The following is a 27593-nucleotide window of genomic DNA, read 5'->3' as shown; positions in this document are numbered from 1 at the left end:
TATGTAGTAAAGTACCATATACACTCATCAGCCACTCTGTAAGTACACCTGTTCAACTGTTTGTTAGTACAACTACCTAATCAACCAACACTGCAGCAACTCCAACCATTTAGAAAGAGGCCAGAGACAATCAAGACGGCCTGCTGAAGTTTGAGGGATTTTCCCACAGAACGATCTCTAGAGTTTACAGAGAATGTCCCAAAAGAAACTAACCAGTGAGCAGCAGTTCTCTGTGGAACAATGTTTTGTTGATCAGAGGTCAGAGGAAAAAGGCCAGCGCATCAGATAGGAAGGCAACAGTAACTCAAGTAACCATTTGTTACAACCATGGTATGCAGAAGAGCACGTGGGCAGCAGAGGACCACACTGGTTGCCAATCCGATCAGAATAGGAAAATGAGGCTGCAATTCACATAGGCTCATAAAAACTGGACAGAAGATAGTTTAAAAAAAAAAAAAAAAAAAAAAAAGGGGTCACACCCACAAGAATCAAACAGAAGCCTTGAAGCTTCTCTGTGGGTTAAATTGGATAATGGGATTTAAGATTTGCAACGTGTCTGTAGTGCACAAGGTTGAGATAATGTGTCACAGGAAACACTGTGTCAGTGTGCAACCAAAACAGAAAACACAAACACTGCTTTCATGAAAATTTGACATTTTAATGGAAACTAAAATTGTGAACACTGGAGTTCTCTCTCTCTCTTTTTTTTTTTGTAAATTGACTATTACATTGTTTGGAATTTGAGGGTTATTATCATGCTTTGAAAATAAAACGAACATTTTAATGTGACACTTCTGTTAAATTCAAAAACAAAAGAAAATTAAATAATCAGACTGCTCACTTAAAAACTTAAATGCCAACCTGTAAGACATGAGAAAGAAATGCCATTGCCTCGTGTTTTAAGAAGGGCAAGAGATGGAGAATCGATGAGAGGAGGAGCAGAAAAAAAGAAAAAAAAAATGCATGAACACAAACAGCAGCCATTTGAGATGACAAAGAAAAGGAGGACGATTCGGCACATCATATCATCTCTTATGACTGAATCCTTTAAAAGGACATGTGTCGCCCTTGTTTACTCCCATTGTAACTACCTCTCAGGTGTCACTGAAATAAAAAAAATTTAATTAAACAAAACAAAAAGCCCTATGTAAATTTAAAACACTTCCAAGAGGCAATGACAGTTTAAAGGAGGGACAGTTTTTAAGTCAAGCACAAACACCAAGTCCAGCATTTCCCGTTACAGATGACTGATTACTGGATGATGAAGCAGCACTTCCGGTATTTGTTTTAAGAATCCCCCCCACCCACACCGTAAGTCAACGCGCTCAAAGTGACATTCAGCTGCTACAGTAGTGACTTCTCATCTCCATCAACCGCCCTCTGTCTGTGTGCATTTGTCATTCAGTAGCTGAATATCTGAGTAGTGTACCTTTGGCGAAAGCAGATTCAGAGCTGTTGAACTGCACTTTAAAAAAAACAAACAAAAAAAACAAAAACAAACAAATCACCTCGCCCCCCCACCTCACATGATCAACAACACGACAAATAAAAATATAATCAAGAGGAACTCTGGATGCAGTGTTTTCAATGCTCATCACTCCATCAGAACTATCTGAAGAATTAAGGAAATTTGTATAAAATTGGATGAGAGAAAAACAAACAAACAAAACCCATTGAGGGCAAATATCTTGACATTGGGATTTTAAAAAAAAAAAAAAAAAAAAAAAAGAAAGAAAAAAGAAAAAAAAAAAAAAAAAGAAAAAGAAAAAAGTAGTAGGTCTACATCAGCCTTACTAACTAAACATCTAGCGCTCATCAAAAATGAGACATTGAGATTTTCTTAATTATTTATTTTAGTCACATCCTATTTGTGCATCTATGGATAAATTATAACTCAAAAATAAAACTTTTTTTTATTTTTATTTTTTAAACACATTAAAAGATTAAACTTGTTAAATAATTTCAAATTAATTATGTGCTACGTTCAGACATTAACTCGACAACGGACTGTAGTATACACCAGCGAGCAGAGATCTGTCTCCCGTGCCCGTGTGATTTGGCTTTAGGTCGCACCTGTGAACACAACCTACAGGACGCCTGAAACGCTCCTCGCCTTCAGAGGCATCAACATCGTTTAAAAGAAGAACAATTAGGAACAGCCAAAGAATACTTGAACAGCGTTGCAAATGTTCCAAAAAACAAAACAAAAGAAATAAAGAAAATGGCACAGATATACGCTGGAAGCAGATTTGAAACAATCAAAATTGCTGTAAAAGTTTTTCTTTATAACACAGGCACCTGAACATGAAACGAGGGACTTTTTTGAAATATACGAGGAACTTGCATATAATAGGAAGAACTCGCTATGCGCGCACCAAACAAACAAACTTGCCACTCACAACCTGGAAGCATCCTTGAGGTGATTGCACATCCTGAGGGGGTGGAAATATAAACTCCACATGATCAGGCTTTTCGTTCTCACCACACCAACAGTCACTCACTCCCACCACCACCCAAAAAACAAACCACTGATTAACCACCTACTCTGCTTCAAGAACCTGTTTTTGGTTTGCAGGCTACAATGCTGAATAATTATTTCTCTCTCAATATATGCATATTCAATATAGCCTTGTTGCTGTATTAAGTGCTTGAAAAAGAGGGGCATCAGGGTGGGAGCAAAGGAGAATCTCTGATTTCCCTCTACCAGGACCACTCTAGCATTAAAAAGGAAAGAGACAGAAAAAACAAAAACAACCCCCCCCCAAAGAAACAAAACAAACCCACACATGAGAAAATAGTGTTTTCATCATAATACTACAGTAAGATCACGTACTAGTTATTCTGATCACCCTGCTTTACATTTACAAGCCTATAGCTGTGCACTGATAATCCTTTCAGCCTGAACATTAACCATATGGTAACCTGATTGTGTCCCCTGCCCCCCGCAAACAGATTATGGGCCATTGCAAGAAATTAAACTGCGGTGTTTGTTGTAAATTGATGCCAGATTAAGTGTCAATTTTCCACAAGCACAGAACAACATAAAAATAAGCGCTTATACCTCCTCAATTACCCCTGCTTCCTCATTGACCACGTCTGACACGAGCGTTCTCGTTCAGAGGGCAGCGTCTGCTGATACACTCATCCATCAAATGGCGTACAATGAAAGCCAAAACAAAGCTTTTTAAATACCAGAGAGCCGACTGCGATTAGATGTGGAAGTTAAATGTCAAGACAACTTGTACAAAAACATGGCGGCAGTTATGACGTCCCCTCTCCGTGCATGAGCGCGAGCTGTGCCGCTGCCTAATCAGGACACAGTGGAAAGAAGTGTACTTGAAAACTCATGTGTACCCCCGTAGAAACACTGCTGATGTTCAGCATTAATAAATCAAAGAGGTGCTTCACTATGAACACATAAGGGAGGAAATGAACCGGCAGAGATTACAAGGTTACAGTCCAGGATACATGGAAAAGAGCCTGTGCAGCACTGTGCTTAAAAGGAAAAGAAACAACAATTTTAGAGCCCAAAACGATTAATGACAGCACCTCCCACGCCATGACAACTTTTTTCTCAAAGTATTAACTTTTTGGTGTGTTGTCACAACATACGATACTTTATATAAATCAGACTTAAAGTCAACCTTTCCAATGAGAACGTTTACGTGACGGGGGCCGTTTGGCAAGAAACAATATTAAACACAGTCATGGCTTTATCAACACTACCTGAGTTATATTTAATAATTCTGTATATTTAGCGGCTTTTTTTCTGAAAAGTAACAGCCCAGAGCCATTCTTTCAAGGAGGATTTCTCGTCACTACACACAGATTTTGTCTATTAATCATAAGATAAAAGCAATTAGTTTACATAAAGTGCTAATAATCCACACATTAGCCAAATCAGAGCTTCTAGAGAAAAACCTGGACAGTTGCTTTGTTGAGTAAACCGATCTTGATTTGCTGATGGTGAAGGAAAAAAAATAAAAAAATTGACATCACAGCTGGTCAGCTAGCAGATTTGGGCTGCCTAGACTTGGATCTTACAACATGAGCCTTTAGAATAATTTTAAAAAATATACACATATCCCACCATTGAATTTAGAAGTCGTGCAACAAACTGAACACCCTTAAACATTCTGAACTGCACTGCAGGCCACACTAGCATCTTGGCTGATGACGTTGTAGCTCTACATAACCCTCACAACCCCTCCCAACACGCATGTATGGATCACACGGTGTTATTGCACACTGGTTTGCAAACATAATAGGTTATCCACAGTAAAACATAATAGCATTTAACTAATCTTCACATTTGAACAGTTTGAAAAAGTGTCTACTTAGGGAACTAAGATTAGTATTGCAATTGTTCTGTTACTGTTATCTTTGTATGCCGATGAACAGTGACCTCCAACTCGTGCGTTTCCACCAGTAAACATGCAAGAAAAACGATGCCGTACAAGGCAGAAAAGTAAAGACCAAATTCTGAGTCAAAAGAAAAAACAAAACAAGAAAGTACATTGTAAAAATGTAGAACAAGAGGAACTGAACACAAATACAGGCAAAATAATCTGTATTGACATCCTGAGCCTTACTGCTGAACAAAAAGCACAAAATGCAGAACACTTTTGTGGAAGCAATGTCTCTTTTTTCCTCCTCCTTTTATTTTACCTAACAGTTTGTCACCAAGCTTATTCCCCAACTCAGAGTTCATTTAATAGAACGTATAATGAACCTCAGTTTAAGAACAGCCGGTGACAACCTTCTAATAATCTGAAATGTATGAAAAGCTTCAGGATGAATTTAACGGAGACCTTATTTTTGACTCTTTAGCACACCTAATAAACAGTGAAACAAAGGGGGTGGCTTTCCTTCAAACTGGGCACTTTTGTACCTGTGCTCTGGGGTCAAACTGTAGTGCAGATAACACTCATGTTAGGTAAGACGAAATGACACAAAAAGAAAATGTGGGCAATTAAATTTTCCCTTACTGATTTAAGACAAGACTCCCTTCCTGGATGGGGCCTCACCTATAAGCTCCCATTTAACTTAGAGTTAAGTGGGACCCCACAGACCTCCCCCCAAAGAATGCTTTGCAGAGTGTTCTCCTTTCATTCATGATGAATTCAAGCTTGCACACAGATGTGCATGTATAACGTCTAACATATCTACAATGAAACTTGTGAATGTGTAAAAGAAAACATGACTGAGGCATGCTGTAGTCAGACTGACTGCTGCCACAGGTCAACAGGATAAAGGCTTAGGGAGGTGCAGTCCAAAACACCTTCCTTTTGATGAACTCCCAAACATTATCACTAAAGAGCCATGAGACAAAGATCGCAGCCCAAAGTGTCCATTCGTCATGTTGGAGAGGCACCAATCAGCTCCTTTTTAACGTCCATCCAGAGCTTATGTGTTCATTTTGATGCCCCCAGAGAAGTCCGTTATTCCACCCGAGATACCATGGAAAATCTGTCATGCTAAACTATCAAATGTTTTCACAGTTGTCACTTCTATCCAACAGGATTTGTGATTTCCAAGGTAGATAACTGCAGCACCCAGAAGAGAAGAAGGTAAGTACTGTAGGCCATCTACCTCACTGATCAGGTCCATCCTTGGTCTCGCCGTAAATTACTACCCTTTTTGGATCTACAGGAGAGAGGAGATGAATTAGGGTGATCAAGGATTCTGTGTTTATTTTAAAATGTTACGCATCATTTCTTAAAGCATTAAATGGCCTTACTCTGAAGCACATTAAGGACTTAACCCCTAATGTGCCTCAGCATTTACTTAGGTGAATGTGGCCATGCTGGTCATTTCAGTGTCTCAGCTAGCACAGAGGATTTCATAAATGTGTGATAACACTGCCGTGCTTTATCCCATTATTTTTTCTTATCTTGTCATTCAATACGATTATTTTCTTTCTGAAGCATTTAGTAATGGTACAAAAAAAACAAAACAAAAACAAACACCCCCCATCTTTCTTATTATTACTACTGTCAGACATAGTGTATTCTGGACCTTAACTGCAAGTTTCAAACGGTGGCTTTCAAATAAATTAATATTTGAAGTTTTTTTTCCTTTTTTCATTATAGAAAACTATGGGTAAAATGAACTAAATCCAATCCTAAATCCACAGCCATTCCTTGCTTGGAAAACAGTGCCAACACATATATTTAAGACAGGATCTTTGTACCTTGTTTTTGCAAGTTGAAAACGGATTCCATTTCTGATGAAAGGAAACAAAAACACACATTAGCTCATCATGAAACATTCTTTAAAAAAAACAAACAAACAAACAAACAAAAAAAAACAATTAAAAGAAAGCAACAGCAACAAAAAAAAAAAAAAAAAAAAAAAGCAAATATGTAAACATTTTACAAGTTAGTGTTTTACACAGTTGACAAAATCTGAATTTAGGTTCATGCTTGATGCTGTTAAACAAAATTATACTTTTACATATCGAACAGCAATCGCGAGAACCCTTAAATGACCACTGCAAAAGGAAAATAAAAGCCCCGTACATTTCAACAACTGACATTGAATTTTGTTTGCTGTTGGTGATTAACTGTAGGGCTGCCACAAACGATTATTTTGATAGTCGACTAGTCACCGATTATTTTTGCGATTAGTCGACTAATCAGAGCATGAAAACGTACAGCTTATTGCACCAGCATGCATCTGCTCTTATGTAACTATCATTAGCTTACAGCTTTAAGTGTTTATGGTATGTGCTAACTAAAAATAAAGGCAAGATGATAGTTTATTAAATTTTAATTACATTTGCAGATTGTTTCGGTGAAGTTTAATAAACTCCTTGCTATCTAAAATATAACAGGAAAACGGAGTATATTCTCGAGCATCTCACACTTCTGATAATCAGTTGTCTGCTTGACATTTATTCAGCTGTGTAAAAACTATAACTTTAATCTCAGCCAAACTGATTTACTCAGGAATAAATAGAATACTAAAAAAAGCCAAACAACAACATTTTTAAGTTATCTAAGTGACTTATATATCATGTTTAACCTGAGTAGCGAAAGACGGCGGTGGGTTTGAAAACTATTTGCCCAGAGTCCAGGGTTCTCACCGGCTCTAGTGAGCTTTGCCCCGGCTAGCTATCGAGCTAGTGGGTAACAGACTTCGGAGCGCTTTTCAAAATATGTGGCGTCTTGATAAACTGAGCAGATATTTGAGGTTTACACAGCTACATTCTCACCTGAAAATATGTTAAACGTTTATTTTGTGACCCAGAAAGAATAATAACAGTAATATTAAAACTAACTATCTGCCGCCATTGTTGGAAACTGAGCAGGGCTGCGCTATGAATTCTGGGACAAAGCTACTACTTCTTCGGGGTTTAACGGCAGCTGGCATCCTTGTACATGCACTGCTGCCATCTTCTGTTTCAGTCCGTTATTACACTCTTAAATCCTACCACTTATTCCTGAGTCTTTTGTGATCTTACAAAGCTTCAAACGACGCATCGACTGTTAAATTTTTGATAGTCGACGTAATCGTGACTAGTCGACTAATCGTGGCAGCCCTAATTAACTGCAAGCATACAGTGGGGCAAAAAAGTATTTAGTCAGCCACCGATTGTGCAAGTTCCCCCACCTAAAATGATGACAGAGGTCAGTAATTTGCACCAGAGGTACACTTCAACTGTGAGAGACAGAATGTGGAAAAAAAAAAAAAAAAAAAAAAAAAATCCATGAATCCACATGGTAGGATTTGTAAAGAATTTATTCGTAAATCAGGGTGGAAAATAAGTATTTGGTCAATAACAAAAATACAACTCAATACTTTGTAACATAACCTTTGTTGGCAATAACAGAGGTCAAACGTTTACTATAGGTCTTTACCAGGTTTGCACACACAGTAGCTGATATTTTGGCCCATTCCTCCATGCAGATCTTCTCGAGAGCAGTGATGTTTTGGGGCTGTCGCCGAGCAACACGGACTTTCAACTCCCGCCACAGATTTTCTATGGGGTTGAGGTCTGGAGACTGGCTAGGCCACTCCAGGACTTTCAAATGCTTCTTACGGAGCCACTCCTTTGTTGCCCGGGCGGTGTGTTTTGGATCATTGTCATGTTGGAAGACCCAGCCTCGTTTCATCTTCAAAGTTCTCACTGATGGAAGGAGGTTTTGGCTCAAAATCTCACGATACATGGCCCCATTCATTCTGTCCTTAACACGGATCAGTCGTCCTGTCCCCTTGGCAGAAAAACAGCCCCATAGCATGATGTTTCCACCCCCATGCTTCACAGTAGGTATGGTGTTCTTGGGATGCAACTCAGTATTCTTCTTCCTCCAAACACGACGAGTTGAGTTAATACCAAAAAGTTCTACTTTGGTTTCATCTGACCACATGACATTCTCCCAATCCTCTGCTGTATCATCCATGTGCTCTCTGGCAAACTTCAGACGGGCCTGGACATGCACTGGCTTCAGCAGCGGAACACGTCTGGCACTGCGGGATTTGATTCCCTGCCGTTGTAGTGTGTTACTGATGGTGACCTTTGTTACTTTGGTCCCAGCTCTCTGCAGGTCATTCACCAGGTCCCCCCGTGTGGTTCTGGGATCTTTGCTCACCGTTCTCATGATCATTTTGACCCCACGGGATGAGATCTTGCGTGGAGCCCCAGATCGAGGGAGATTATCAGTGGTCTTGTATGTCTTCCATTTTCTGATGATTGGTCCCACAGTTGATTTTTTCACACCAAGCTGCTTGCCTATTGTAGATTCACTCTTCCCAGTCTGGTGCAGGTCTACAATACTTTTCCTGGTGTCCTTCAAAAGCTCTTTGGTCTTGGCCATGGCGGAGTTTGGAGTCTGACTGTTTGAGGCTGTGGACAGGTGTCTTTTATACAGATGATGAGTTCAAACAGGTGCCATTCATACAGGTAACGAGTGGGGGACAGAAAAGCTTCTTACAGAAGACGTTACAGGTCTGTGAGAGCCAGAGATTTTCCTTGTTTGAGGTGACCAAATACTTATTTTCCACCCTAATTTACGAATAAATTCTTTACAAATCCTACCATGTGAATTCATGGATTTTTTTTTTCCACATTCTGTCTCTCACAGTTGAAGTGTACCTCTGGTGCAAATTACTGACCTCTGTCATCATTTTAAGTGGGGGAACTTGCACAATCGGTGGCTGACTAAATACTTTTTTGCCCCACTGTATGTGGTGACTAACCGTTTACCCAAAAGTTGACTGTGTTGACTGCAAGGGGATTGGCAACTTGTCTACAAACAATCACAGCTTGGAATCACTCTCAGACGTACTGGTAAAGGTTTATAACAAACTGTCATCCAATTTATAAACAGAGACAGATAGACTGATTGTAACATAGTGTCAAAGTCAGTAGTCTGCTACACGTCTCTTTGCATCGTTTTATCACAGTTAATCTTCATGTTATCAAACCGACTGCATGTCATTGTTAACTTAACCCTATTCAATCACAAATGGATAGCAGACTGACTCCACCTTATTGCGGTTTTATCACCGCCTTAACACAAAGTCACTTTGAAGACAGCAACTGACCAAGTGCTCACAGACCTGGTCCTGTATTTGTAGTAACTTTTTCAAAGGCAACGAAACTACTCTACAACTACCATTTGCCCTATCAAAAAGCCATTTTTGGAAGGTAATAACATTTTTAATATAGATAAGATATTTCGGTTGGTGAGGTGCAAATATTCGATTTCACCTTAGCAAAGAATCAAATCAAATTTCATATTAAGTCATCTATGGCTGACTTAGTTCATTTCTTTGGTAGAACTGTGAGGCAAAAATCAGACGCTGTCTACAGTTACTCAGACTGTGTGCTGAAGCACTTTTGCTGAGGTTAACTGCTACACTAATTTTAACAGTCAGAACAGGTGGTGCCAAAACAGAATCTTAGGCTAAGTCCACACAAACATATTTCTATTTTGAAAAGAAAAGAATCACCACCCAGATGTGCATTTGAGGAACATTTCAGAAATAATTTTGGTCCAACACCTGAACACACATAGCAAGATCATTTAGAAAGCATCATGATGTAGAAAAACTATAAAACAGCTGCTATTTTATCAAACAAGGTAAGCAAAACCTTAAAGAAATATAAGAGAAAAATAGACTTTTTTTAAACATGACAAGAAATCTGGTTATTGGGTTAATGTTTTTGATAGAGCAGAGAGTGAAACTTACCTTTAGTGTGATAAGTGACAGCAGCTTTAACGTCAAAGGACCCCCAGCTACACCTCGTGCTAATGTCTTTAGAGAGAACCTGTTCTTTAGATGAGCCAAATAATAAAGTGGTTAGCTGACCCTGCGCAGGCTTAGCACCGTTGTCTTTACTGGGGGCCAACACAGCAGTTCCTGCACCTTGTGTCTTTTCCTTGCCACATGGCTGCAGCTTGTTCTCCTCCTCACTCATCCCATAAGCAGGAGGACAAGCATTGGACACAATGCAAGGGATACAAGTCCTTTTCTCAGGGTCTTGAACCAAAGGCCCAGGCTCTAACAATGATGGGCTAATGTCAAAGCAAGGCTGGGCAACCTTGGCTGCAACAGCTTGACACTCGCTATTAGATGTGACCACAGTAGTTTTGTCCTCTCCGGGCACCAGCCCATTTCCGCCTTCTGGGCCCAAGTTGGGCTCATTAATGAAGGAAAGCCCCCACTGATTCTGGAAGATATCTCCCAGGGCTTTCTGATTTGTCTGAGCCGCTGGTGGGTCAAGGTGACGAGCGCTAGGGAGTACAGGTTGCATATTTAAAGGGTAAATTAAAAGAGTACACTTTCTAAGCTCATATGCCTCTCCATCTACAGGACTAGTTGTGGAGCTACAGTTACTTTCCAAAGGAGATGCTACATTGTCGCCACTTAGGATAGACTGGGCTGATGGAATACTACTAGCAGCAGGAGCTAAGAAGGTACCCACTGACGGGCAACCGTTTCCATTTCCAGAAACAGGACCATTAGTAAAACTAGCTGAGGTGATGGTTTTCATAGCAGACATAGGGACCTGTGACAGTCTGACAGGAGGAGGCAGTGCCTCTCCTCCACCTTGAGCTACTTTGTTGAGGTTCTCTTTTACTTTACTTGCATAACTGATCTTGGGAACAATTTTAGCACTGCTATTGTCCACAGGAAATACTGGCGGAGGCTTGAACAAAGTCCATGAGTCCTCTTTTGAAGGTGAAGAAAGCTTGCCTTTGTGTCTTTCCTCAGTTTTTTTACCCAAGGTGCCAACTGTCTTTCCATCAGAGTTTTTCCTCTGAGATTCACCCACTGAAGCCTCTGATACAACAGCCCGTTTGGCTGTCGACTGAGTTTCTACTTTCTGGGTGGCTCTAAATCCATCGAGTCTCGAGGTCATTCCTTTCTCATTTGTCTCTAGATTCAAAGCCCCCAGCTCCTCTGTAGTGTGGCCCTGCTGCATGTCTCTCTCCTTTTCTCTTATCACATTATCAGTGTTCTTTGTATTGTTACATCTGGTCTTGCGTTTCTTCGGAGTAGTATATCCACCTTCCGAGCTACTACCGTCATTGTCCTTGCTAGAATAGCCATTTGTAATTAAGCCACAGTTTACGACGCCATTTTGAAGTAATATGGAGTCCTTCTTATCCAAAGGCGGGCCCTCATGATGACTCAAATCCTGCACCTTCTCCTTGTCATTTTTAAAGTCCATATTCTTCTTATGGTCCATTCCTTTGATGCTTATTTTTGGAACAGTCGTGCACAGCTTTTGCGTCGATTTGGGCTTTGCATTTGTATTAATTGTGTGTCTGTTAGCATTGATGCTAGATGGATGCGACATGCCAACAGCATTAGACAGATGTGGATTCTTCTCTCCCTCCTCGTCACTGATGCTTACTTTTTTATTGCCTGAAAGGGGAAACAAAATCAGTTCATACTGAAATTAGTGAACACATCCACCACCTTTCACCTGGCAGAAAACCTCCACAACTACTACGTTTCCTGAAAGTCTGTGTCAAATAATCTGTTTCATACTTGGAGAAACTACAAGGCTTTTATAGATTTTTTTGTGTGTGTGTGTGCGCACGCATGGTATCACAATAGCAATAGCAATAGCATGACAACACTAGCAAAAAAGTGACTATGCAACTCTTAACCTAAACAAATCCAAGTAAAAAGAGATGCACATTAAACGTTTAAATGTTTTTCTAGTATTACATATAAACCACACCCATGATCTCTTTATTGGGTTTATAATTATTCTTATAGTGCTGTGTGAAATTAAACTTCCTAACAATCTTCCAAGATGAGCTGAGAGCTCACTACATGTAAAATTAGATATGCTTCACAACTGTCAACAACAAAGGACTCTTGCTTAGCTTCCCCCAACCCAGAGAATATTCGACATCAGAGACAAGTTGTTGCAAGGATCGCTCACAACAGCATTTATGGTACACGCACAGAGGAGCAATAAACTATTAACAGGCCCGTGCACGGCAGAGACGCATGGGAATTGCTGTGTCAACGTAGGACTTTCCATTCACAACGGTGCTGCCTCAATGTCTGTGAGCGCAGCACCCAATGGATTGCATACAGTCTCTCCTCTCTTACACAGAGGCCGGTTCTTACTCACTAGCAATCATACGCGTGCATATAGACTCGTAAGGACGATGCTTACAGTGTCAGCTCTGCGCCACAAAACAAGACATTGTCCAATTGTTCCCTGGCTTCACATTGACTGGACAACATGCAACAGGCCTGTCAATGATGGCTAGCTTTAGCTAATGTCAACTAACCAGCGGCTCGGTTTCCACCAACACGCCCAGGAACTGTTGTGCCCTATCAGCAACAACCACAGCAGCCAAAATGACAGCAGAGACATGCCAGAACAGCAAAGTAGGTTGCCTGTACAACAATTTCTAACTAGCTGTGGAACTACAGCATTAGCCAGCAGTGATAGTCTAACATGGCTGACAGGAAATGGCAGCTGAGAACATTCCAGTGGAGCCGGCTCGGTTTTCCTAAGCTGGACATGAGCATGCCGAACAAAAAAAGACACAGATTTGACTATTGTTGAGGACAACTTGCCGTGCACTCCTATCAAATAATGCACTAAGAACACATGGCAACATGGCAGGGGTTCCTTGAGATGATTAAGATGCATTTGCAAAAGAAAAATGGTTGGCGAAACCGGCGCACAAGGTCAATCCCCGATGTGTCAAACCACCACAGCGACAACTGTCACGCAACGTCAGCTAGCGAACTTGCTAACATAACGGTGAGTTCTTCGTCCGGCTATCCGTCAAAAAGGGCCAAGCTTTTCAACAGCTGAAACATTTACCAAATTATCTCAAGGAACCATATATAATATGAACTAATAGCTAGCTAGCAGGCTAAGTCCTCAATCGCGATTTAGTTCAAATTAGTTAGCAAAAGCTAGTCGGCTCACTGACATTAGCTGACCAAGGCTAGCAAGCATTAGCTAACTTTTCCGGATGGCCCAACCTGTTTTCTTCGTCTGCGTTTCCTGATGCTGGCACTGGAAGTGGCTCTGATCATTTTTTAGACAAGTTGACTGCTGAAAAGAGTGCCTGTCGTCTCCGTGGTGATGGTATTGCCTGTCTTGTGCCCGGTCTTTGGGCTGTTCCTCCATTGAAGTGAAGAATGTCGGACTTGTTCAACCAGTATGTTAGCTCACTCAAGTACAGGACAGTCCAATCACTACCAGAGTAAAACGGAAGCTATTTGAAGCCTCTGTAAACGTCAGCAGTAAACGTCTAAAAATGGCTCTGTTTTGGGTGGTCACCGCCACCACTCAAATCCATGTCTAGTTATTTGTGCTGAGTTATGCAGGGGAATATTTCTCAACACTTTTTTTTTTCTGTCAGTGCGTGTATTTAATCGGATAACTGACAGTAGAATAACGAAGGAGCGATATTGAAAAAAACCTTTCGGGGTGGGCGATACCGGGGTGGGGTTCGTGTGCGAACAAAAATCACATGACCGGAGGCGCTGCCACGTCTCAAGCCAGTGGACACATGTTGGTGATGGCGAGACCAACCCCACTCCCAAAGTGGAAAAAACATACTTATTGCAAATTTATTAGCAATGCACTTGTGAGTGTTTAATCAGTAAAGAACATTGTTCCCGTTTTCTGAACAAGCAACAACATTACTCTAATAATCTTTGCGTATGCACACAAATAATAATCTAAAAATATAATATCAATTGGGTAGTTGGTGCAATTTAGCACGAAGTGAATGTATACTAGGGTTAGGAGGCATTAAAAAAAGTAACATGCATTTAGTGCTTCCCATATTTGGCATCGCCCTTGTATACAGACACATATACATATACATGTGTGTGTATATATATGTATATATACATATGTATATATACACGTATATATACATATATATATATATGTATATATACACATATGTGTATATATACGTATATATACATATATATGTATATATACACGTATATATACATATATACATATATATATATATATATATATATATGTATGTATATATACACGTATATATACATATATACATATATATATATATATATATATATATATATATATATATATATATATATATATACACGTATATATATATATATATATATATATATATATATATATACGCAGCAATAGTTTATATATATACATATATATGTATATATATAAACATATATATACACACACACACACACACACACACACATTTTTATATATAAGTCTTATAAAAGTTGCTAAGCAAACCGATTTGCTTCCCTGTTACTATATGTGCATGTAACATATAAGCTAATTCATTATTCATTCTTGACTGACACAGTGTAAAAAGGAAGGTTTATGTGCTTTACTTTTGTGCAAACTGGGGTCGGCACAGTGCAACGTTGCTTATGCAGGACTTTAACGGACCAACAACACCCTCTTGTGGCTAAAAAAATCACAAAGCCATAGAGACTGCTTTGTTGGGGAAGTGAGGAACATTGATCATCTTCTTAGAGTGCAATGTTCTACTGTAAAACCGTGAGTCGTTACATTGGCTTGTGCATTATTTTTCAGGCCCTTGTGACAATGCTGAGCCCCAACATACCTAAAAAGTAATATAGCAGGAAAAGTGACACTATAAGAGTGTGAATATTATTTGGTATTTACTAGGTATTTTGCATAGTGTTGCAAAATCCTTTACCCTGAATCTAATTTTGGGATTTAAAATCTTACTTAGCAAGTAGCATCAGTATGTACTTGAAATACCCAGTGTAAAAACGGGCCTTTTCTGTGATAATACACATTATTGAGTCATAGTTACTTATTAATCAGTGTGTATATTGTTTTTACTTAATATACTTCTGGTTAGCTAATTCTTTAACAACATAGCATCATATGTTTTTTATATTAACCTGTATGCTTTAAACAATTAGAGTGAACCCCAGAGTACAAACACTAAATACAGTGTTGTAGAAGAAGTAGCTTTTCATACAATTACATGAGTGATGTAAAAGTGCATACAATAAAATTCAACTTCGGCATAGTATTTGGGTAAATACCCCATAGGACACAATACTAGGCCTAAATAATGTATAGCTCTAAAAAGAAAAAAGAAAGACAAATTTTCATTCAAAACAAAGGCAAGAAATTGTGGTGGCTGTCCCTTGTTTGAGCTAAGCTCACGCATGCAAGTGTAGTTATCCAAGGGTGAGTATAATATAGTAGAAGAAAACGACTGAAATGAACATCGATTCTGGATTCGTCATGGTGAGGGTAGCTGATTCGCACAAATACAGTACAGTGTCAAGGATCCTCTTATCTTTGACACTTTTTAGGAGGGGAAAAAAAGAGGTCACACTAGTTTCACACAGTCTCAGTGCTGATGTTTGCCCTTTTTCTACTTTTTAAAATGAATAATTCATGTGATAACTTGATTTTATAAAAAGCTAAAACCATGTGATGGACTAGAAATGTTAACCTAGCAATACCTTAAGAACAAAATTCATGTGATGTACTGAACAAGTTATTGCTCAAAAGGTATTTATTGCATGGCTTATTTATCATTTGCAAACATAATGAAGACTGACTCGGGCATCAGATGGAAGACAAATGTAATGAAATGCAGTTTAGCATTTGTGAGATAGATCTGATAGTTTTTGAAATAAAATGTCAGCTCTATTAAGCAAACATTCAACTTAATTGAATGTTGTCTGAATGAACCAAACTTTTTGCATCTGTCATTAAACAGTGAAAGGTAACACTATAATAACTTTAGAATTTCACATTAAATTGCAGATCGGTGAGAAACAACAGCGATGGGACATGGAGCACAGTGTCCCATCAGAACAGCTTCACTGTGCCTTGGCATTGATTCTCAAAGTCTCTAGAACTGTACAGTGGGGATAATAGACCCTCATTAAGTGTTTGGATGATGGCTGGTGTTGAGCCCTGATGGTTCAAAATTAGGGAATGCAAAACACCATAACATACAATTCCCATTACTGTGGATGTTCATCAAACCCTTCAGTGACTGTTTGTGCCCTGTGGATGGATGTGTTGTCATCCTGTAAGACAACACTCCCATCAGGAAAGAAATACGTCATCACAGAATGAAAGTGATCGCTCAGAACAAGTTTCTATTGATTTAAGCAGACCCTCCTTTTTAAAGGGGAACGTGGACCCTAACAATAGCAATAAAATGAGGGACTGGATCCCTGGTGGCAAAACGGTGGCAGAAACAGACCATTTCTAATACAATGACAAGGTTGAGACTGTCGAGGTTTATTAGGATTGCAGAGGATCTTTATGCTAAGTCTAGATTATACTTTGCATTCACTGTAAACCAGATCTGGAATTGTTTAAGTGTAGAAAAAAAATGTACATTTATATGAGTACTGTAAAAATACACTATTGAGAAATTGTCCCACATAAAATGTTCTTCTAGTAAAATAGTAGTGTTTGCGTAGTGCTCTAATGCATCACCATTGGTTGTGTTGGGTGGTCAGGCTTTGTTCCGATGTGGCTATGGTCACCTCTAGCTCCTCCCATGGGGTCAAGAGTGAAGGTTTTGCGCTACTTTTCGAACTGTATTTATTTTAGCTGTACCAACAACGTGTTCCAGAGATTATTCGATAAGAAGAGACAGAGTGTACTCCTACTGTGTAATTTAGGTGGGCTTTGTTAAACACCAGTAAAACACACTTTCTGCAAGCCCTTAGGAGAACTCAGTACCAGATGTGTGCAGCTTAAAAAGCTATTCTGACAACCAAATAAGCCAGGTTCTGAAAAACTGAAACATTATTTCCTCACTGTAGTTAATGATTATTTCTCTGTGTTTAATACCATATGAATAGAAACTATTTGGAATAGTACAGTGCTCTCTGGAAGTTGTTAGTTTCTAATAATACTATATTTCTTACCTTAATTGCATTTACATAACGTTACTCTTGTTCCTGATAAAATATTAATAATATCAACATCTGGCCAGTATGCAGATATGAAACTAAAGGTTCAGATGGTTGAGATGAATATTACTAATTCAAAGAGATCAAAGTATTTTTCAAGCAAACATATTTCTCAAACAGGATATTCAAGTCTTTATTACAGATTGAGCTCCTTCAGCAGGAAACCTAATATCATATAAATTCATATTCCATAATATTTGCAGCCTGCAATCAGACTCTTGATTCCTTTGAATCACAGTTACGGTGAATAACAAGTACATGTTTTCAATGATACTGCAGACACGTGTTTTTGCACAATGCCCACTGTAAAATTCGTGCACAGTAAAAAAGTAAAGGTGCAGTCTGAGTACATGTGAGGCTACAGCAACTGCACGCACAGATTTTCCTCTATAGAACTTTGACTTGATGGAACTGTAAATGCACACAGTAACCTAATGTGAAAATGCATAAGTGCTAATAAAAAGTGCATTTTGTTATTCAAAATGTAAAGAAACCGCTGGACTCTTCCAGGTCACAGAATTGCTCAGTGGCACTGAACATGCAGTCAAAACACATCTTGCATGACTCAACTGAGGACTCAGTGAAGGAAGTAGCCAACTTGTTCATGGTCCTCAGTCTGTCACAGTATTCCTTGGACGTCTTCATGTCGCAGAACTTTATAGGTAACCCAATAAAGGACGTTAAACATCAGGAAGCTCATGGGAAAAACAGCTCGGGAGATGGTATCAATCCTTTTGGCCCGATCCACAAAACGCCTCCGTATCTCATAGAAACCCAAACCAGGAGGTAGATCAGCAAAAATGGGTGTTGCATCCATTTCCTGAGAGGACAGTGCAAGTCCAATACTCTGGAGCAGAAAACCCTGCTGTGCCAGCTCCTCCTCCTGGAAGACAAAGACACAGCACAGACTCACTGCAAATCACTAAGCTAAACTGTTTGTTTGTTTTTTCTTTCTTTGGAGCCAGCAATTGGCTGGTGAGCAAGGCAACAGTACATACCCTGGCACAGGCACTGCACTGCTGGGATGCATTCCCATGAGGAGCATTGTTCCCTGACATGTTGTTTCCTTTCACCTTACTGTCACCGGTCCCCTGCGGGTGAGTGTGGGAGGAAAGCCGGCACAATTATTTAATCGTCAAACAGACTGCACTGACTGAACAGTTTGCAAAACTGGCACAACTTTGCTCTACTGCATAGATGTCAGGCCACATGCATTGTATTGCACTGCAGATCAAAGCAGATGTCAGGTGTACTGAGGCATAAATATTATAAAAGGTATAAAGAGCTCTTCAGCTGCTGTCACATTGCTTTAACTTGCCTTAATGAAGGCCAAATTTCTCAAAAATGTGAAGAACTGGCCAAAAGAAGAGCCTCATCTAGTTTAAGGGTAATTTATCCTAATTTGTCTTCCTTATTCTTCCCTTTCTCATGATATCCATGATGTTGAGAACATTCAGCCAGCAGTAGAATAAGGTGATGGCTTGAATTAATCACAGGTCAGTGCTGTGTGCTTTTCCTGACTGGAGTGTAGCATGCAGGTGAGTAGCAGCTCGTGCAGAGCTGGGCACAGGGAATAGCAGGTGACAGCTGCCTGAGGGCCTGAGTGGGTGGGCTGCACTTACAGTTCTCTGCTGCTGCCGCTGCTCTTTGAGTTTCTTTTTCATTCTGAAGAACTCCTTGTGCTGGCGTGAAACAAAGTTGACGGCTGCATACTCCAGTAGTGCAGCAAACACAAACAGAAGACACACCGCCATCCAGATGTCTATGGCTTTGACATAGGATACCTGCGTAACCATAACAACCAACTGTCTCAATTAATATCAGAATCAGAAAGAAGTTTAACACCAGCTCAGCTGAATGAAGCCTCCAGTACATATACACAAAAGAAAATACTAATAAAACCTGTCAACATAGCAAAAATAGTTTGCATCAAGTATAAGCCACTGATTTCTTTTTTAAAAATACAACTGGAATATTACTATTACTCAATTGCGTTAATGTGCATTATTAAGGTAGTTCTTCAGCATTGGGATGTGGTCAGCAAGGGGTTCCTTTTGGACTGAGTGAAGAAAGATGATATATTATTGTATTTTTATATTATTTAATTATTTCCATTTATAATATTTATGTTAAATACATTAAAAAATTTTTTTATTAAACTGATTATACCATTCACTTAGAAAAAAAGTTAAAACTAAATTATCCCACAGCCCGATGAAATGCATGCTAAGCTGACTGGTGATGCTAAATATGAATGTGAGGTTGAGTAGTCCAATTAGAAACTGAAATTTGGGTGCTAAAAAATTCTCTTGTTAAATCTATTTTATCTCATTTGACTTTCTTGGAATCATACAACCCCTCTGTATTTCCATTCTGACTTTATCTTTTTAGTAAACAGCAGATAACTTGCTGAAATTTGCTTCTGACCTTTGGCAGGGAGGCCCTGGAGCCAGAGCTCTGTGTTGTCATGGTGAGCACAGTAGTGATTCCCAATCCCACCCTTGCGGGAGCTGCATCCATGTTGATCCAGAACGACACCCAAGACAGGATGACAGTCAGCAGGCTCGGTATGTACATCTGGATCAGGTAGTAGCCCATTTGGCGCTCTAGGTAGAATTTGACTTCAATGCAGGTGAATTTACCTGACGACAGGAGGAGGCAGAGGTGCAAACTGAAAGTCTTATTAGAAGGTGATGGACAGTGTGTACTGAGAATGTAGGACAGTGGGTTGTCATATGTCCTGTACCTGTGTTGTAGTGCTTGGTGCAGTAACCAAGACCTTTCTCCTCTTTTAGCACAAACTGAGGGAGCATTAGATCATCAGCAACTTGCACTGCTCCCACATCCAGCCATTCAAAAATCAGGTCATTCATGGTGTAACCAACTAGAGGCGAAAGAGAAAGTGTACAGTACGCAGTACGCAGTAGTTTTATGTCAAAACCTGTATGTAATGTTTTCTTAGCCTGCCTAAGAAGATGAACTCACAGCTTTCAAGCTGCATGGTGCACGTCTGGCTGTCCATGGGGAAGTTTTTCAAATCCATGGGACAGGAAAGCGTGAGTGTCAGTCTGGAAAACAGAAGCAGCAGCATAATAGTCTATGACATGAAAAGGTGATACCCTCGAACCTTATCCCATAGGCAAAAAGGCGAATGGGGGACTTGGCTAACGACCACCTGTGAACTCCACAGTACTGGCTATTTCTTACTCATGTGTCACTCAAACCCTTTTTTTGAACACTCACCTTACATCAGTGGTCACATCAAGCAGCTCAAACCTCTCCGACACCTGTCCTCCCTTCCATTTTTCTATTTCACTGCCCCCTTTACAGGCTGCAGAAAGCACTGACAGGTGCTGACAGACATCATGTCAGCCTTTATGGTGGGCTTGATATAAAAATCGGCTGAGACACACACATCACCACCATCAGTTTAAAAAAAAAAAAAAAAATAAAAAAAAAAAATAGAGATGTACCCCGGTTACAGAACATAAAGACCGAGATTAGAAAGCATTCCGTTATTTAGTACAGGTGTTGGCTTTATAGATAACACACAGATGTTCTTTAGCTGTCACAGCGTTCTTTGTTGTATTATGCTGTATTATGCTGTTCGTTTCACTGACCTATTTCTCTATTTTTCCCCTCCTGCACTCACAAAGCAAAGCCTCTCACATAAATGAGCAATATTGCAGAAAGGAGGAACATAAATGATCCTGGTTTAATGTCGTCCACAGACACTGTGGTTTTCCCCAAGTGGGGCCATAAATAATATAACCAACCTTAAAAAAAAGGATTTTATTCCTGTTTATCTTAATTACTAGAACTAATGCTTCTTTTTTTCTTTCTATTTATAACTCTTTACCATTATGCTACGATTTACCAGCGCTTTAGCAGCACATTACTGACCTGATTCCTCTTTAGCCTGCAGTAGCTGCTTAACAAGAACTTGCTCACAGTGCATGCTGGACAGTGCAATTACAACTGAACTGAACTGGAGTGAAACAAATATGTAGCAGTCCATACACTTGGATGTTTACAGTACTTCTCAATAGACTTTATATTCACTGAGCTACCCATCAAAGCATTTTTGGAAATGTGTTTGATAGTTGAAGTACTATTAAAACTTAACCCCACGTATTTAATAAACACACATAAAATGGCTCACCTGATGCTGTAGAGGACATTTCCGTTCTGGAAGATCCGCAGCAGTTTGTTGTCTGTTGTAACCTCGTGAAAGTTTGCTCCCTTTTCATTTGCAAAGAATAAGTCAGGTTTCCAAATGGAGTCCAACATTGAGGGGTCCAAGTCCAGAGAGTCATCAGGGTACTCCTTATATGCTAGTCGAGGGTCATTCCACTGCTGCCGTAGAAATACATTGAGCCGATAGTCCTAAATTATGGAGGCAACACGTAATTAAAAACTGTGTAAACTTATAAATGATGAAAAAATGGATATATGCATATTGCATATGCATGCAAGTATGCTGCATATGTTCAAGCATCTAATTTTAGCGAGAGGGCAAAAGTAAAGAGAAGAACCATCCTCTAAGCAGGCAGGCGTGACTGTGTGTCTGTGTGTGTTTGGGTAGGGGACAAATGGTGACAAACAGGCCTGAGTGCTCCCATAACCTGAACAACAGCAAACTCCACTTACAATTTCATCAATTAAAATTTGATGTCTCTCTCCTTTAGTATTTTACAAAATGCACAAATTCTCCAGGCTCTAAACGTGAATAAATCAACAAACATGACCAACCCCAGACATTCTCCAGAGGCCTTGTAAATTAAGGATGGCTGCTTATTTAGACAGAAAGACACATGAGAAGATCTTTGCTGACACTATGTTATGCATTTACAAGGTGAAGCAACTAAACAGTCATAATCTAATGATAGTATGTTTGGGCATCATGAAACTTGGCCTCCACCAAGAGTCGGAGAGGAGCCAAACAAAAAAAAGAAGCTTCAGATGAATAAACAGTAAAGTGTCTGATGCATCTCATAAATGAGCTTTAACCAGCTCTGCTCTCCAACTGCTATTAAAGTCGTGGATGCTCATATTAAATGCGGCCAGAGTTTCAAATAATGAGGTCAGTGCTTTTTGGCTCACCAGTGAGCCCGGGGCTTCGGGCAGTTTTAAACACTCGTTTTCAGACAGATTTTCTACTCTTGGCTCTGTACGAAGTCATCCCAGGCTCACATCTCAGGCAGTGAGCACAGAAACCCCACCCGCCTGCTGTTTGGTTTGCGAGAGGCAACCAAACTGACCTGACACAGGGGAGCTAAAACTGCTTGTTTCAGACCGAAGATAAACCGAGGGGCTGACACCAAGGTCCAGTGTAAATTAACAAGGATTATTTTCAACTCTGAGTCATGCAGACTTACTTAATTAAGTTACTAAGTTGGAGCTGGAAAGAAGCACAATTGCCCCCCTATAAATTTTGACACAGGAACTATTGGTCTGTGCTATTGGTTTTCCATTTGTTTTGGTACTGGCTTTAACTGGCAGCTTCAGTCATCAGTCAGAGTAAGATTAGTGCCAGTTATCATATTACAAAATGTTATGCAGATTGATTGTGATACTGACTGACTTATTTTATGCTAATTCGTGCACATGTTTACTAAGTAAAATACCGAATACGGGACCTTAAAGTTGTAGTATTGTATCTCTAAGCTGTAGTATAACTGCTTTGACTGAATTAAAGGATGTGAATATAGTTTCCAGTACATTATTCACATGTTCTGTGAGTATAAGGGATTAATATGAGCTACGACTTCTAACTTAGAGGCAATGATGCAAATTTATATTGAACATTATTACAGTGAAAGTGGCTACAAATGTTAGCTACAGACACTCCCATAAAAGCTCAGCTATTTATAGGCACTCCTTGAGTCTTTAGTCAAAGTGACATTTTTAAAGAGGACCTATTATGCTCACCTCCAACTATATATTTATATTCTTGGATTTTACTACCGTAGCTTTGCATGAATCATAAATCAAAAATAATCCTTATTTGTCTTATGTGCTCCTTGGTGGAGACCCTCGGTCCATCGCCTGTTTAGAGCAGTCTGAAGCCTTAGCTTTTACCTCACTGGGATTATCAGCACATACGATGTCAATATTAGAAACTTTGGCTGTATTTATTATGAACATCCACCACTGTAACAGTATATGTGACAAAAATAAAGAGATAATGGAGGTAAAGCCCAAAGGAGTTCAGTCACAGTCATACAAATGACAAGCTTTCATTTGCATAATTTTGAATATTTAAGCCCTCTTATTGGCAGAATTATTAATGTTCATTTAAATTGTCTGTCACAGACCCAGATTTAAATGTAGTTCAGGGTTTTGGGAAGGCCATTCCAGAAGTTTCATCCTACGTTATTCATTACAAAACCAGTTTTGATGCATGTTTTGGATTGTTGTATTGGAACATTAAGTTATGTCCAACTTTTGTCTGTTTAGTTGAGGTGAAGTTAAAGAATTTAGAGGTAGTCCTCCTCCTTCGTTAATCCAGCCACTGTGCAATCTATCAGTACCACTGACGGTAAAACAGCCCCAGAGCATGATGCTACCACCACCATACTTCTTAGCTGGTACAGCGCTCTCAGACTTAAAGGCCTCACCTTTACTCCTCCTGTCATTGTGGCCAAACAACTCAGTCTTTGCCTGACCATAAAAACATTTGGCTTGTCCATCAGAGGAACTGCAAATTTCACTCGAGCATGAAAGCACTGATTGTGGAGCATTCCCTTCTTTCCTGGACTGCACCCTCTGATGATCAAACAATCATCAGTTCAATGAATAAAAATAAATAAGTTCAAAAAGGAGAATCTACAGTTCTCCTTGTCTGATCTTCATTGGGTTTCTTGGACATTTCTATTGTTCTGAGTACTGGTCAGTCTAATGAGCACTGTTAATTAACTGTCTATTAACTTCACTAATAAAAAGTTAATAGGCCTTGGCCTTGTCAAGTTATAACACGTTTTAGAACCTTCAGCACCACTTTTTAAAAGATTTAAGTGAGTATATATGTGAGCCTGTATGTATACTCTTGAACTCATGTGGATTCGAGAAATTTGAAGTTACACACCCGTTTTTTTTTAAGTCATTAAAATGTATGTTGTACAATGGCACCTTCGAAAAAGAGCAGATAAATTTAAAACAGATGTTTTCTCACCATAGTTGTTTCAGTGATGGATCCAAAGCTGTTGATGAAGATGTTACAGGTCACGTTGACAGGAGAACCTGACGGGAGGACACATCTTAGTAACACTGCTTCCTTAAATACCACTGATGATGTTTTCTAAAAGGAACACATCAAATATTAAAGCTGATGAAGAGCAGGGGATTCCTGTACCACAACATCTGTTTTTTCCCTTCATAATATGCCATGCCGTGTCCTGATAAAGATTTATCCACGATAACAAGCCTGAAATTGTGTTGTCATTTCCAGTACGCTCCCATTAGCGTAGCCCATCTGTCGACCATTGGAACTTTAAATATTTCAGTGAGTCATTTCCGAAGAGGCAATTATTTATTGATTCAGTTTTACTTACATTGGTGTGTTTATAGATAATCAGCAGAGATTTATCCACAATGCACCGACAAGGATGTGGAGCAAATATGAAATATATATGAAATTTGACCCTAGAGGCGGTGCAGGAACTATGTGAGAGAGACTCTGCCAGTTTCACAAGATTGGACTGGAAAGGGCCTTTGGGGTAACATGCAAGGATGACCGCACATTTCTGTCAAATAAAAACGATGTGAAAGAGACGTCTGTGAAAAGACACCATCACCTTAGGGTGTGGGACAACACAGAAACTGTAACAACACACGAGGAGGAAAAAAAGGAGAAAGACTTTCGCATGGAGACATCGTAGCTTGCAGCATCTCTTGCCTCTGACCCATCTGTGAAGGATTTGTGCCACATCACTGCACAGATTGTTGTGCAAATTGAGCGGCACTCTTTCTCACACCTTTTCAAATAGAGCAGTATTTGCATCTGGGAGTGCAGTTACCTTTGAAATTTGGTCTGATGCGAGCATCATAGCCAGATGTGCGTCCCATCAGTTTGTCCAAAAAGTCAGAGGGAGAGGGCGGCTTGACTGCCCTGCTGGGGAACTTCAGCTCCTTACATTGCACAGACCTACAGGGTGATGGGGCAGTGATGATTCACTGACATAAATATGAACTTAATGTCTAGCTTCCTAATTTGTATTAAGAAGCTAAAATTTAAGTTTGGACATTACATGCATTTTGTGATTAAAGGTGTCCTGCTGTGAATAAAATTGCAGGCTTTCTGAATAAAAGAACAATATCCATGAAATTACTTTTTTCTTTTTTTTAAGATCTGTTTCTCAAATCTTGCAAATTTAATTGGGTATTTTTACCTAATGGAACTGTTGCTTTTAATTATAGATTACAAAATATTTAATGCATGTTTCTTTCCACTTAAAGAGAAAAAGCTGTGCCGGCAGCTTCTTTGTTAAAGAAGTATCGGAGCATGTAAGGTACAGTAACTGCCCCTTCAAATAAGCGTGCAGGCTGGCGCTTGCATTTTTGAAAGGAAAGACTTTCAAAACTATCTTACCTGCCTTGTTGAAAAATGACAAACGAAGCCCACAGTGGACACAGGATGTGCAGTAGCATTCTGAGTTGGTGGACCCAACAGATGAGAGAAAAACAGCCAAAATTTGGAAGGAAAAAAAAAAGGATGCGGAGATGCGGAGAACTTTCAGGCGCTGGCTCCTGGAGTCAGATGAGCCCCCCTCCCTCTCTGCAGGTGTAAAATACAGGAAGCTGCTGCTCTATAATTCAAAATCCAAGGGAACTTTTTTTTCCTCCTTCCCCTGCCTGTTTGTGTGGATCACTTCAAGCTTTATCTCTTTTTTATGGCCATATGCATGCTGAAGGAATTACTGCAAGAATTTTTAAAGGGACAGCAGCATTTTTACGGCAGAGTTGCCCCCAACGATGGTCTTCGACGCAGCCTCAGATCTGCACTTTCAAATATTTGGGATTCAAACTGTACTGCTTATAAGCACTTCTATTAAACAGATCTAATTATGAAAGTTAAACACATATAGCTATGCTTTTTTTTTCCTCTTTAATTTCTGGATGAACACAGCTCTGCAGGTGCTTAATCCACATTTTAAAAAACTTTAAAGAGGCATGTAAATAAGCCTGAAAACTGTATTTTAATAACAAGGGAGGAGAACCTTTACATTAAAATGACCCTTCCACCTCCTTTTAAAATCAGGTTGTTCAAAGATATTTTTGGTGAAACTGTATTTATATTGCCATCAATTTACAAAACCACATAACATCAGCACTGAATGGGCCTCAAATTGGGCAGGAGAACAGAGAGGTAACTGCCAAGTTGGCAAGATTGTTGTTCCATGCAGAAGGGAAATAAGATAAAGGCATAATGTTCCTATTAATTCCAATGCAACACATCTCTGTGTCAGAACACATCCAGAGGGGATTTATCTTTAGCACTGCTGTTAAAAGTTTCTGGTCTAATTATTTCATCTACAAACTGCCACACAAATTCACATATAAATGCGGAAACTCATATTTGTTCCTCCACATAGAGAGGGGGCAAGCTCAGCCATTTCCTCATGTAAAATTAATGTCAGAGAAAGCGATGGGACGTAACGGCTGCACGTGTTTGCCTCACACTTGAAAAGGCCATTCTCCACTCCGCTCTGGAGCCCACAGTGTCAAATTGGATAAGAAATGTGTTGGAATATAAAACATGAATGCCTTCCTAATAACAAGAAGTCCTGAGTAAAGAAAAAAATAAAATAAATTCTGTATGCGTGCACATTTTTACCTCTGGACAAGAAAAGTAGGCCAAGCTTCATTTTAGTGATATTTTGCTGGATTGCGAACTGGATTTACTTCATCAGATCATATTACCGACGCACTGTTAAATGGAGTAGTCAGGTGCTTTTTATACAGGCTGGCTTTTCCCATTTGAAACGATAAATACGTGCTTTTGATCTGTGGTCAAATCACTATAGCCCACATGCATAACCATAGCAAATGTAGCAAGCAGCACAAATTGATGCTCCAGTGGTTCAGATTACGATGAAGCACGCAGACTTAAACTACCGTCAAAACAATCAAAGCTCCGAATGGAGGTAAAC

General features: G+C 39.5%; 2 protein-coding genes and 1 long non-coding RNA gene across 3 annotated transcripts; 1 reads left to right on the top strand and 2 right to left on the bottom strand.

The window, feature by feature from the left end:
- Positions 1-637: 637 nt before the first annotated feature.
- nufip2 (nuclear FMR1 interacting protein 2) lies at positions 638-13875 on the bottom strand. Its single transcript, XM_085288459.1, has 4 exons — positions 13477-13875; positions 10198-11880; positions 6194-6226; positions 638-5646 (listed from the first exon to the last, which is right to left on the bottom strand). Exons 1-4 carry the CDS (start codon positions 13622-13624, stop codon positions 5594-5596), a joined length of 1917 nt encoding a protein of 638 aa, XP_085144585.1. The 5' UTR covers positions 13625-13875; the 3' UTR covers positions 638-5593.
- LOC146565369 (uncharacterized) lies at positions 12907-25759 on the top strand. The gene is made up of 3 exons (XR_014894094.1): positions 12907-13249; positions 19879-20009; positions 24622-25759. It is a non-coding gene; the product is annotated as an uncharacterized LOC146565369 (long non-coding RNA).
- Positions 16832-27511, bottom strand: glra4b (glycine receptor, alpha 4b). The gene is made up of 10 exons (XM_085288460.1): positions 26033-27511; positions 25461-25588; positions 24617-24684; positions 21605-21828; positions 20428-20510; positions 20189-20326; positions 19870-20084; positions 19065-19226; positions 18441-18533; positions 16832-18325 (listed from the first exon to the last, which is right to left on the bottom strand). The coding sequence occupies exons 1-10, from the start codon at positions 26089-26091 to the stop codon at positions 18062-18064; spliced, it is 1434 nt and encodes a 477-aa protein (XP_085144586.1). The 5' UTR covers positions 26092-27511; the 3' UTR covers positions 16832-18061.
- Positions 27512-27593: the final 82 nt, after the last annotated feature.

Source organism: Mchenga conophoros, linkage group LG10 (genome assembly GCF_057382185.1).
Source record: "Mchenga conophoros isolate Kocher_MC1m ecotype Shallow Benthic linkage group LG10, M_conophoros_male_GT1.1, whole genome shotgun sequence".
Lineage (NCBI taxonomy): Eukaryota > Metazoa > Chordata > Actinopteri > Cichliformes > Cichlidae > Mchenga > Mchenga conophoros.
Note: the sequence above shows the minus strand (reverse complement) of the source record. Positions and strands in the feature narration are given on the sequence as shown.

Bases quoted from the DNA above. Each gene is read 5' to 3' on its own strand.
- nufip2 (XM_085288459.1), bottom strand. From the start codon at position 13,624: ATGGAGGAACAGCCCAAAGACCGGGCACAAGACAGGCAATACCATCAC. The intron at 11,881-13,476 runs GTTGGGCCATCC...TTCCCCTTTCAG, and splicing joins AACGCAGACGAAGAAAACAG to GCAATAAAAAAGTAAGCATC. The intron at 5,647-6,193 runs GTACAAAGATCC...TCTCTCCTGTAG, and splicing joins TTTCAACTTGCAAAAACAAG to ATCCAAAAAGGGTAGTAATT.
- glra4b (XM_085288460.1), bottom strand. From the start codon at position 26,091: ATGCTACTGCACATCCTGTGTCCACTGTGGGCTTCGTTTGTCATTTTT. The intron at 21,829-24,616 runs GTGAGAAAACAT...TCCATAATTTAG, and splicing joins CCATCACTGAAACAACTATG to GACTATCGGCTCAATGTATT. The intron at 18,326-18,440 runs GTATGTACTGTT...TTTGTCTTCCAG, and splicing joins AGTGCAGTGCCTGTGCCAGG to GAGGAGGAGCTGGCACAGCA.